This window comes from Physella acuta, unplaced genomic scaffold (genome assembly GCF_028476545.2).
Source record: "Physella acuta isolate Inbredline_101_S28 unplaced genomic scaffold, ASM2847654v3 ptg001207l, whole genome shotgun sequence".
In the NCBI taxonomy this organism is placed as follows: domain Eukaryota; kingdom Metazoa; phylum Mollusca; class Gastropoda; family Physidae; genus Physella; species Physella acuta.
In genome coordinates this window covers 80124-92966 of record NW_026732724.1, presented here as the reverse complement: position 1 = coordinate 92966, position 12843 = coordinate 80124, and the positions used below count along the sequence as shown (strand labels likewise).

Below are 12843 nucleotides of genomic sequence, written 5' to 3'. Positions count from 1 at the left end.
ATAACCACCTACCACCACCAATCATAACCACCTACCACCCACCAATCATAACCACCTACCACCCACCAATCATAACCACCTACCACCAACCAATCATAACCACCTACCAATCATAACCACCTACCATAACCACCAACCACCCACCAATCATAACCACCTACCACCCACCAATCATAACTACCTACCACCCACCTATCATAACCACCTACCACCCACCAATCATAATCACCAATCATAACCACCTACCACCACCAATCATAACCACCTACCACCACCAATCATAACCACCTACCACCCACCAATCATAACCACCTACCACCCACCAATCATAACCACCTACCACCCACCAATCATAACCACCTACCACCAACCAATCATAACCACCTACCAATCATAACCACCTACCATAACCACCTACCACCCACCAATCATAACCACCTACCACCCACCAATCATAACCACCTACCACCCACCAATCATAACCACCTACCACCCACCAATCATAACCACCTACCACCAACCAATCATAACCACCTACCAATCATAACCACCTACCATAACCACTTACCACCCACCAATCACAACCACCTACCACCCACCAATCATAACCACCAATCATAACCACCTACCAATCATAACCACCCACCAATCATAACCACTACCACCCACCAATCATAATCACCTGCCACCCACCAATCATAACCAACTACCACCCACCAATCATAACCACTTACCACCCCACCAAACCCAACCAATTACCACCCACCAATCATAACCACCTACCACCTACCAACCATAAACACCTACCAATCATAACCACCTACCACCCACCAATCACATCTACCACCCACCAATCATAACCACCCACCACCCACCAATCATAACCACCCACCACCCACCAATCATAACCACCTACCACCCACCAATCATAACCACCTACCACCCACCAATCATAACCACCTACCACCCCACCAATCATAACCACCTACCACCCACCAATCATAACCACCTTTTACCCACCAGTCATAACCACCTACCACCCCACCAATCATAACCACCTACCAATCATAACCACCTACGAACCACCAATCACAACCACCTACCACCCACCATTCATAACCACCCACCAATCATAACCACCTACCACCCACCAGCCCCTTTGAGGTTCCTCTGGCGTAGACACGCAAGACAGTCTACAACATATGGCCCATTTACTAATTGCTGCTACATTGTTATGCTAGTCTGGGAAGAAGGGGGAGTAAAAACTTCACCAAATATTGTTTTAGTCTCTCAAGTATGACAACCCATTAATGCAGGGGTTCCCAACCTTTTTTTACTCTAGAGCACATTCTAAAATATCGGTAGGGAGGCGGGCACCACCTATTTTAAATTGACAAACTCCTTCCAGAGGCGTAGCGACCCTTCCCGGCGCCCGGGGACAAAACTTTCGATTCGCACCCCGCCCCTCAAACTTTCGATTTGCACCCCCCCTCAAACTTTCGATTTCCATCCCCCTTCAACCTTTCAATAATGTTTATGACAAAAAATCTGTCTCAGTCGAATAGTGAGAGGCGGGCACATACGAATCGTTCGGCGGGCGCCATGGCGCCCGCTGGAACAGGGCTGGGAACCATTACCGTCTAGCTAGATCAGTAGCGTAGCCAGGATCGTCTCATGGGGGGGGGGGGGGGGGGTGGGGTTCAAATTTTTACCCGGGGACAAACTTTCGATTTGCACCCACCCCCCCTCTCATACTTTATATATATACCGAGGGGTCTATGGGGTGGGGGTTATGATCCCCCCTAACCCCCCCCCCCCCTCCCCTGCCTACGCCACAGGTCTAGACACTACGAACAATTTATATTAGGGCCTACACCATTTTTTTTTGGCGATTCAATACCGCACGTAACTTTATGTATCATTCCCTTAGTTCACTCCTCATGTTATATAACATATTTAGAAACCTTCCTCCCACCTTCGTGTTATAGAATAAAAACATAATCCCCTGTATTACAATTATACAGTGATTAACATTTAAAGTACCGGCCCCTTACTTTTGTTAATCTATCACGTGGTTAAGCTGTACCACATGACTTGAACACAAATCAGAACCAACAAATTTGAAGCTTGGTAATGACCACGTTTTATTTCTGCACGCATTAGTGACACGAAGTGGAACAGCGGGGGGTTTCGAAGTGAGTACCGCATCAGCCCACCGTATAGGTTTGCGCGTGTGAGAGCGTGAGCTAATAACATTGTTTTAACATCTGCTGAACCCTCGCGCCACGTGTTCAGAGTTCGTCCTTCACCTTCACCTGACCCCCCTCCCCCCTGCCCTGTGCAGTACCCCAGTGCATTCAAGTTTCTTTTCCCTCTTGGGGGGGGGGGGGGTGGGGGTGGTAAGAGAGAGCATCAGACAGTTGAAACTATATGAATGACTTGCAAGCGGCCTAATTGTATTGTTTGTTTTGATATGCTGTTTTATATCGTAGCCTTGGGATTAAAAAGGCTTCTTTGTTGAACTCTAACGTAAAGAGTTTATAGTATACAGTAAATATTTAATACAAAAATTATCTAATAATTTTTTTTATATTTTAAATTTTAAATGAATCTTGCGATTTATTATATATATTTTTTTAAATAGGCCTATCATTGTGGTGTGTTTTGTGTGTTTGGGGGGGGAGTTATTTTTTTTTTTTACAAATTGACATAGTTTGCGTTAAGAAACCTCCGTATTTAAATAGACTAGGCCCTTTATAACGTGAAATCAGAACTATCGGACAGAGAAGTAAAACAAAACCACAGGGGCACTAAGCCCCGAACCTGAATAGTCTCTCAGAGACCCTCAGTGCAACATAACCTCTACTAGCAAGTTTATACATGCCCGCGTTAGAACTCAAAATGTTTGTGAAATGAGCTCGATAAAAATTTAAATGGGATTTCCAAAAAAAAAAAAAATGTAACCGGAAAGCAAGATAATGGATTAATGGTGGGTGGCGGTTCAAGCCATGTTGATTATACAGTGTTTGTAAAATTGGTTGTAAAAAGTTAGGTTTTGTTAGTAAGCAAATGTTGATGAAATTGGGAACAAATGTTGTTATCAGATTGATAAGAAAGTATTGAAAAGTTGTGACAGTAAAATGTACGGAAATTTAGTATGGGAGTTTAGGTAGGGCTGGGAATAAGATATTCGTAAGGTTTCTATGGCAACGGTCGAGGATGTTTGCTGACCAGGCGTTGATTCACAAATTTAACTTTTAAAAATAAAATTTTCGTGAATTTGACCCCCCCCCCCCCATTTTCAACAACATTCTGCCCTGTGCCTAATACTTGCATCTACTAACAGTGCCACAAAAACCCCACTACTTTACTGTTAAGTTGATAATCGCATGTTGATGAAGAGTCCATATGAAAGTATACACAGCTTGAAAGACACGTTTGGCAGGATTTGAAAAAAAAATGGATGCGGTCTGGAAAAGGGCGGATGGGAATGGTGGAGGAATAACTGTATAATTGGCACGGGCGTGATGTAGGCATGTTTCTGTAAGCAGAACGGTATCTTTGTTTATAGGCCAATGAAGCTCCTATTTCCGGTCTAAAAAAAAAAACAACCTTGCTATATTCTGCTCCTACCTGTATTTTTTATTGCATTGCTTATCTTCCACTGTAATATTTTTAAAACGAGCACATAATTTTAATTAAAATATTTTAGACTACTATACTATTGTAGCTTAAAAAAAAAAAAAAAACAAGCCAAAAACTAAGCATATATACAGAAAATGTGAAAGTATTATAACTCGCGTACCCTCACAAATAAACCATGTCAACTCACCCATGCCTAACCTTGAGCAATCGCTCTCACAGGCGAAACATAAAAGCCCACCCTATCTCTCCTCCCCCAGGTCACCACCCCCACCCCCCATTCACATAGCCCCCGTCCCTCCCCCCAGACACCCAAGTATTTTCCCCCACTCCCGACAAGCGCTCGTCTTTCAAAAGATCGTTGAAATTATTTTCACGAAGCGGGTGTAGCGAGCAGAGGAGGTAGAAGAAAAAAGAGAAAAAAACCGCAACCAGGATCTATGTAACGCTTAAACCATGTCCGCACGATGCTCGAAGTACACTCGCGATGGGTAGATATTTGGGAGGTGTAAAGGGTGGGGAAAGGGGTAGCCGGCGTGAAAATCCGCCAAATGAGAGAGAGAGAGAAAAAAAAACTACGTGAAATAAAAATAAAAACAGTCTCGTTTACAAAGAAATTAGGACATGACAATTTCGATTGGTGCCGGCTCCACGTGTTGAGTTTTCCGAGAGGTTCGCCTGCTCATTCGTAGTGGATTATTCCGTTGTGACAGCATTATTTTGTTTCATCGCTCTTGTTTGTGGTTTTAGTTTTAGGTGCCGGGAATAGATCGTTGTTTTACACAAGTGAATTACTCGCCCCACACTATGTGAGGACAGCAGACGAAATATATTTTATCAAGATTTCATTGGCGTTTTTTTTTTTAAATTATTAATTCATTTTATTTATAGATAACTATGAGTTAACTCACAAAAGTATTGCCTGTGATTTTTTTAAAAGTTCCATCTGTGGGAAAATTAAAAAAAAAACTGGTTGTGATTCTACATGAACGGATTTATTTTTCTTGAGAGTCAGAATGCCCGTTGGCGGTAGTTAGCTCTCCTGTTCGTAAAGAGCATGAATGGTGTTGCTGTAACCATAACAAATTTACCGAAAGCTTTCATCTTTTTGTGTGTGTGCGCGTGTGTGTTGGTGCATCCGGCAACATGTCAAATCCGATATGTCTATTATCAGGGCCATCCTGGAAGTAGAGGACCGGAAGGTCCGAGGGGACCCCCAGGGGCAGACGGCAGACCGGTAAGTAGATGTTTCATTTTTACTTTTGTGCTGTACTAGATCTATAATTCTAAATTCCACTAGATCAGTGGCGTAGCGAGGTCGGGTGTCATCCGGTGCGGCACTTAATGGTGTCACCCCCCCCCCCCCCAGAGGCAAAGATACCCTTCCCAGGGACAAACTTTCAAATTTTCGATTTGCACCCCCCCACCCCCCCCCCCCCCCCCCTCAAACTTTCGATTTGCACCCCCCTCGAGTTTTTCTCTATATATTTTGCTATTTTTTGCCTTGGTGTCACCCCCCTAAATGGTGTCACCCGGTGCGGTCCGCACCCTCCGCCCCCCCCCCCCCTCGCTACGCCCCTGCACTAGATCTATATGGAAACTGCAAATAGACTGCACCGTTGTTGTTTTTTTTTTTTTTTACATGTGTTGCTTACCATATATCACAGAAAAATACCCCACATTAGTTCATGACATAAAACAAAGTGAAAAAAAAATAGCGTAACAGCGTTTTATTTTTAAAAATAAAAATAACAGGTTCTTTTTATATTCTTTTATTTTTTATTTTACTGTACTCTATGAAAACTTGGACGCAGCAAAACTGCACTGTTTCTTGCATGTGTTGCTTAAACAAACAAAAAATAAAAATAAACATTACGTGACAACGTGACACGAACCAATATGCTAAAAATAATGTAACAGCACTGTATTTAAATAATGTGTTGTAAGCACATTTCTTGATTCTCTACACTATCCTTTTAGTATTTGTTTAGAAATTGCCAATGAAATGCAGTATAGGTCGACAAGATCTGAGCTACTATCACAATGTAGGCCTACAGTTGTGCATATCTTATGCTCTAATATTTGTTTACTTTGCAATAATTTAATTGTATTTAAACCAGAGGCGTAGCGACCCTTCCCGGCGCCCGGGGACAAGCTTTCAATTTGGCGCCCTCCTCGGGAGCAAATTTTGGATTTGCACCCCCCCTCAACTTTTCGATTTGCACCCTCCCCCCCCCCCCCTCAAACTGCAAAAATGCAGCTACATTGACATTTTAATTTGTTTTTACAACCCATTTTAGCGCCCCCTAAGGTCGGCGCCCGGGGACATATGTCCCCCCCTGCCCCCCATCGCCACGCCTCTGATTTAAACTGTACCCTGATACGATATTTTATTTTTTGTGTGTGACTCCATGATTTTATTGATGATTTTCTATGATAATTAGACATAAATACCATATTTTTTTTTAAATCCCAATTAGTGTTGGAAGTCTTACAAGAAAAACAACGTTAATAATGTACATAAACACCCTGTATTTCGCTTATTAATGTATATAGGAAGCTGCTGTTTTTTCCCTGTCTTTACCGTTTATATTTATAGAGAGAGATTTTTTTACAAGGGAAATAAAAATGGTGATTATCCCCGATTTAAAAAAAAAGAAAAGAATTGAGAAGTAGACTGCCAAATATTTTTTTTCAAGATCTCATCTTTTTATTAATTCATAGCTTTTGATGTAGATTTTTCCTTGTGCCTTGTTGCAAAATACAATCACGTGGCAATGTTTAGCATTTTTACATAAAGATATTTATTAAGTCCTGCTGTATAATCTATTGGATGTACTTTGTATTTCTATGATGTTTGTTAACAATATGGTCGGTGTGGTCACTCCATGGTGCATGCTAGAGCTAGTGCATGCTAGCAGGTAGCCAGAGCTAGAGCTAGTGCATGCTAGCAAGTAGCCAGAGCTAGTACATGGTACCAGGTAGCCAGAGCTAGTACAATCAGTACATGCTAGCAGGTAGCCAGAGCTAGTACATGCTAGCAGGTAGCCAGAGCTAGTGCATGCTAGCAGGTAGCCAGAGCTAGAGCTAGTGCATGCTAGCAAGTAGCCAGAGCTAGTACAATCAGTACATGCTAGCAGGTAGCCAGAGCTAGTACAATCAGTACATGCTAGCAGGTAGCCAGAGCTAGTACATGCTAGCAGGTAGCCAGAGCTAGTACATGCTAGCAGGTAGCCAGAGCTAGTACATGCTAGCAGGTAGCCAGAGCTAGTGCATGCTAGCAGGTAGCCAGAGCTAGTACATGCTAGCAGGTAGCCAGAGCTAGTGCATGCTAGCAGGTAGCCAGAGCTAGTACACGCTAGCAGGTAGCCAGAGCTAGTGCATGCTAGCAGGTAGCCAGAGCTAGTGCATGCTAGCAGGTAGCCAGAGCTAGTACATGCTAGCAGGTAGCCAGAGCTAGTACATGCTAGCAGGTAGCCAGAGCTAGTACAATCAGTACATGCTAGCAAGTAGCCAGAGCTAGTACTTGCTAGCAGGTAGCCAGAGCTAGTACAATCAGTACACGCTAGCAGGTAGCCAGAGCTAGTGCATGCTAGCAGGTAGCCAGAGCTAGTACATGCTAGCAGGTAGCCAGAGCTAGTATATGTTAGTAGGTAGCCAGAGCTAGTGCATGCTAGCAGGTAGCCAGAGCTAGTACAATCAGTACATGCTAGCAGGTAGCCAGAGCTAGTACATGCTAGCATGTAGCCAGAGCTAGTACATGCTAGCAGGTAGCCAGAGCTACTACAATCAGTACATTCTAGCAGGTAGCCAGATCTAGTACATGTTAGCAGGTAGCCAGAGCTACTACAATCAGTACATGCTAGCAGGTAACCAGAGCTAGTCTATACTAGCAGGTAGCCAGAGCTAGTACATGCTAGCATGTAGCCAGAGCTAGTACATGCTAGCAGGTAGCCAGAGCTAGTACAATCAGTACATGCTAGCAGGTAGCCAGAGCTAGTACAATCAGTACATGCTAGCAAGTAGCCAGAGCTAGTACAACCAGTGCATGCTAGCAGGTAGCCAGAGCTAGTACAATCAGTACATGCTAGCAGGTAGCCAGAGCTAGTACATGCTAGCAAGTAGCCAGAGCTAGTACATGCTAACATGTAGCCAGAGCTAGTACATGCTAGCAGGTAGCCAGAGCTAGTACAATCAGTACATGCTAGCAGGTTTCCAGAGCTAGTCCATACTAGCAGGTAGCCAGAGCTAGTACAACCAGTGCATGCTAGCAGGTAGCCAGAGCTAGTACAACCAGTGCATGCTAGCAGGTAGCCAGAGCTAGTACAATCAGTACATGCTAGCAGGTAGCCAGAGCTAGTACAATCAGTACATGCTAGCAGGTAGCCAGAGCTAGTACAATCAGTACATGCTAGCAGGTAGCCAGAGCTAGTACATGCTAGCATGTAGCCAGAGCTAGTACATGCTAGCAGGTAGCCAGAGCTAGTACAATCAGTACATGCTAGCAGGTAGCCAGAGCTAGTACAATCAGTACATGCTAGCAGGTAGCCAGAGCTAGTACAATCAGTACATGCTAGCAGGTAGCCAGAGCTAGTACAATCAGTACATGCTAGCAGGTAGCCAGAGCTAGTGCATGCTAGCAGGTAGCCGAGGTAGACTAGCCAACTATGTTGTAAATGTGGTCATTCCATAGTCTACACCTATGCAAGGGACCAAAAAGGTAGCCAGAGCTAGTGCAATCAGTACATGCTAGCAGGTAGCCAGAGCTAGTGCATGCTAGCATGTAGCCGAGGTAGACTAGCCAACTATGTTGTAAATGTGGTCATTCCATGCTACATGCTAGCATGTAGCCTACACCTATGCAAGGGACCAAAAAGGTAGCCAGAGCTAGTGCAATCAGTACATGCTAGCAGGTAGCCGAAGTAGACTAGCCAACTATGTTGTAAATGTGGTCATTACATGCTAGCATGTAGCCAACACCTATGCAAGGAACCAAAAAAAGGATTTCTTAAGATAGTTGAAACCGGTTTGATAGAAAACAAGTATGACATAAATGTACACAGGGAGTGTGGTTAGGATGAAATCGGTAGCACTCACTAGATGCCAATTTTTTTTGTGAGATCCAAGCTTGGAGATGCTTTGCCTCATAACTGCTTAATTGTTCACATAGATAGTGGCGTTTTTTTTCCGCTGTCAATTAGCTTATAGTTGGCTACTCGCCACAGCATCTTATTTAAAATAAAAACGCATCCTTAGCGTTAATGGGTTAAGATGCAAACAATTTTTTTTTCTATTTTACAGTTAATGAACCCTGTAATTTTCTGTTTTACAGTTAATGAACCCTGTAATTTTCTGTTTGAATAGGGCTGAACGAGAGTGGAAATAAGCATTTAATAATTGTATTATTTGCTGTTTTTAACAGATATTTCTCTGATGTGATTGACTATTTTAACTCTAAAATGTATGCAGTAAAACTATAAACTTTGCGTTTGAAGAAATTATTCTCGTCAAGCATGGTCTCTGATTAAATCACAACCTGTTTGTGTCAAATTATTCTCAAGTCAACCATGGTCACTGATTAAATCACAACCTGTTTGTGTCAAATTATTCTCATCAAACATGGTCTCTGATTAAATCACAACCTGTTTGTGTCAAATTATTCTCAAGTCAAGCATGGTCACTGATTAAATCACAACCTGTTTGTGTCAAGTTATTCTCGTCAGACATGGTCTCTGATTAAATCACAACCTGTTTGTGTCAAATTATTCTCAAGTCAAGCGTGGTCTCTGATTAAATCACAACCTGTTTGTGTCAAGTTATTCTCGTCAGACATGGTCTCTGATTAAATCACAACCTGTTTGTGTCAAATTATTCTCAAGTCAAGCGTGGTCTCTGATTAAATCACAACCTGTTTGTGTCAAATTATTCTCAATTCAAACATGGTCACTGATTAAATCACAACCTGTTTGTGTCAAATTATTCTCAATTCAAACATGGTCTCTGATTAAATCACAGCCTGTGTCAAGGTGTTGTGCTGTGTGGATAGATTAAACGCGATAGAATGTACGAATGTACGGCGATAAAATCGTGAGACGGAAACACTGACGTGTCAGGTTATATTTCTGCAACTGGCACCCCAAGCCTGATAATTATTGCACCTCTAGGGCAGAAAAATGTTAGCGCTATGTTAAATCATCGTGTTATATTCGTGTCTGCATCTACCCAGTGTTTAATTTGCACGGAGTTGTTAGTGGTAGTTACTAAATTTCGATTATAAGAATATGTATGTTAGTAGTTAACATACTGTGATGGTGGTTAATCTCTAGCCTTTCCCTAATGACGGGTATGGTTAAGGCTTTCAAGCTTTGGAATTAGCCTTCAGAAAATATCCAAAAATACGTCTCACTTGTGTCAAATCATCATATGGCACACGGCACTGAGGATTTTCACCGGTGTACCCACGGACGCGTTCATTTTGTTTTCATTTTTAAAACCCGTTTACTCTCTGTAGTAACAGTTTCTATAGTAACAGATTTTATTGTTTACATCTTGATCCCATGACTAACCCTACCCGATACTACCTTACACAGCCTCGCTTCGAGTGATTAGTCTGGTCTCCGTCTCAGCTACAAATCTGGTGTTATAAAAACCTGCTACAGACTTCTGGTTGCCTCTTTAATGACTGGCTCAATGTTGGATACCTGCTTCTATACGGACGTTACATCGGAATCTAACACTTTCTTTCTCTCGTTACGTGCTCTTTTCATGTAGGACTATTTTGCGTTCCGAAAATAGAGGTTCACAGAATAGAAAAAAAAACGTTATGTAGGCTGTCATCAAGTTTGAGTCATGTTCGTCATAGAGTGTTCGCCAAAAGTTTACCCGAGTATTTATCGTCTACTGTTGTTGACGTGGTAATGCACCGGTGACCCCCCGAGCCCCCTACACCGACCATGACGTCGGCATTTCGTCTGATCTTCCTGCCTGCCATCTCTATCAGATAGCCCGTCTCAGTCGGGGTGTTACAGTTGTTGATCATCTGTTTTTGGAGCTAATGAATACTAGTTGCTACCATCTGCATGACATACCGATCAACGTTATTTTTTTCCCCACTGCATTCCTTTCAAGTGCTGATGCTTAAATAGCACTAGTTTCCAATAGTTTGTTCCCATGCATAGAAGTGTTCCTGTGTTGGCCATTCAACAGACACTGTGTATACAGCCAGATGGAGCAGAGCATATGGCGTATTGATGATGCCAGCTGTAGTCCACGTCACGAGCTGGCGGAGACTTGATATCTTTGATATCCCAGCTAAGGTGTCGTCTCCAGGGGGAGTGGATTTGCATACAACGTTTTTATCACGCAATCGAAAACACCACGTCCAATAATTAAAAAAAAAAAAAAATATATATATATATATATATATATATATATATATATATATATATATATATATACATATATTATATATATATGTGTGTATGTATATGTATGTGTATATATTCATATATTCATATATATATATGTATATATATACGAATGTTTATATATATTATATATATATATATATATATATATATATATATATATATATATATATATATATATATAAAATACACGTAAACTATATAGATATCGAACGGACATAGGCATACGTAAAAGTATAGTTATGGATTAAGGTATTTGAACATGTATAATATATGTATGTGTGTCTATTTATTATTTATCAGCATGGATTTTCCCCCACCTGATCTAGCCTGACATGCTAATGGTTTGCAAATAAGCTGCGCAGACTTGAACAGATTCTGTTTGCTATACTTAATGCCAGACTACGGCTCCCAGACATCCCCCGGGGGGACGTTCGTGTTCAACGCGTTGTCGGCCGTGTGTTTCTGTATCACATTTTAGGTAAATGCTCCATGTGCAATGTGATCTGTTCATCACGTTAATGCTTATATCGGTAGATCAATTTCGCGTTTGTGCGTTGTAGCTTTGATTAACACAGTGCGGATATAACTAATAATAGGGACGATTAAGTTTTGATTCAGCTTTTCCAGTTAGTGATGTACGTTTTACTAACATTAATAAAATGAAAAAATATTGAATATAGCTGATTCAGATTTTAAGAATACATTTACATTCTCAACAGGTATAAGCATGTGCAGATAGATCAGGTTTTGCTACATTTTTATCTTATAGAGCAAAAAAAAAATTGTGATTAGTTTGTACTAGCTGACGTTAAAATAATTTGAGAGTAAAATCACCTGGACAAATTAGTTTGAGACTAGGTGTTCGGTCTCTCAACACGTGTCGGAAATATCCGCTTTATGATTTCTTTTCTTGTCCCACCTAAAGGTAGACTAGAAGCTACCAATAATCGGCCTTGTAGCTGCACGTGGTAGCCCGGTTGTTGTGGTTTTCATCCATTCAATTAAAACTTAAAAAAAAATTGTATGTGGGGGGAAAAAAATATCGCCCCTTCGCCCTAAATACCCACATTTAATTCCGGCACGATTTGACATCCTGTAAACCGGAAATGGGTGTTTCTCAGAGATCCTTGCCGTTTTATTTTAATCGTATTTGTGAATGTGCATGATTAATTGAAACTCTGAAGGGAGCTTAAATATTACAAGCCTGAAGTTAACATCTCTTTCAAACCTGGCCGCCCACGATGTCGGTGAAGTAGAATTCACCTGTTTCTGTGACCTCGGTATATGAAGGGATAGTATGGTCAGCACTATGCCCAGCTGCCTTTACTCTCCCTAATGTGAGTCAGGTATACATTAGAGTTGGGTGGACTCAGAGACGTGCTACTACTCTAGCTAGGGATCCGAACCCCGAGAATCTCGTGCATACGAACGCTCTACCATTCGACCGCGACGTCTCCTATTATAAGCCTGGAGTATAAGAAAGTTTTGTTTTTTTAAATCAGGTGGATGATTAAATCTGGGAGGGGGTTTAAATCAGGGGGAGGATTAAATCTGGGAGGGGGGTTAAATCATGGGGAGGATTAAATCTGGGAGGGGGGTTAAATCAGGGGGAGGATTAAATCTGGGAGGGGGGTTAAATCAGGGGGAGGATTAAATCTGGGAGGGGGGTTAAATCAGGGGAGGATTAAATCTGGGAGGGGGGTTAAATCAGGGGAGGATTAAATCTGGGAGGGGGTTAAATCAGGAGGAGGATTAAATCTGGGAGGGGGTT

At 41.9% G+C, this 12843-nt stretch overlaps 1 protein-coding gene across 2 annotated transcripts in view; it reads left to right on the top strand.

The window, feature by feature from the left end:
* The first annotated feature begins 4571 nt into the window (after positions 1–4571).
* The window catches only part of LOC131957106 (collagen alpha-1(IX) chain), a 34673-nt gene continuing 26401 nt past the window's right edge, over positions 4572–12843 (top strand). For both annotated transcript variants that reach the window (XM_059321809.1, XM_059321808.1), the window contains exon 1: positions 4572–4879. In XM_059321809.1, coding sequence (XP_059177792.1) covers positions 4700–4879 — 180 coding nt within the window. In that variant the 5' untranslated portion in view covers positions 4572–4699. The remainder of the gene's footprint in view (positions 4880–12843) is intronic.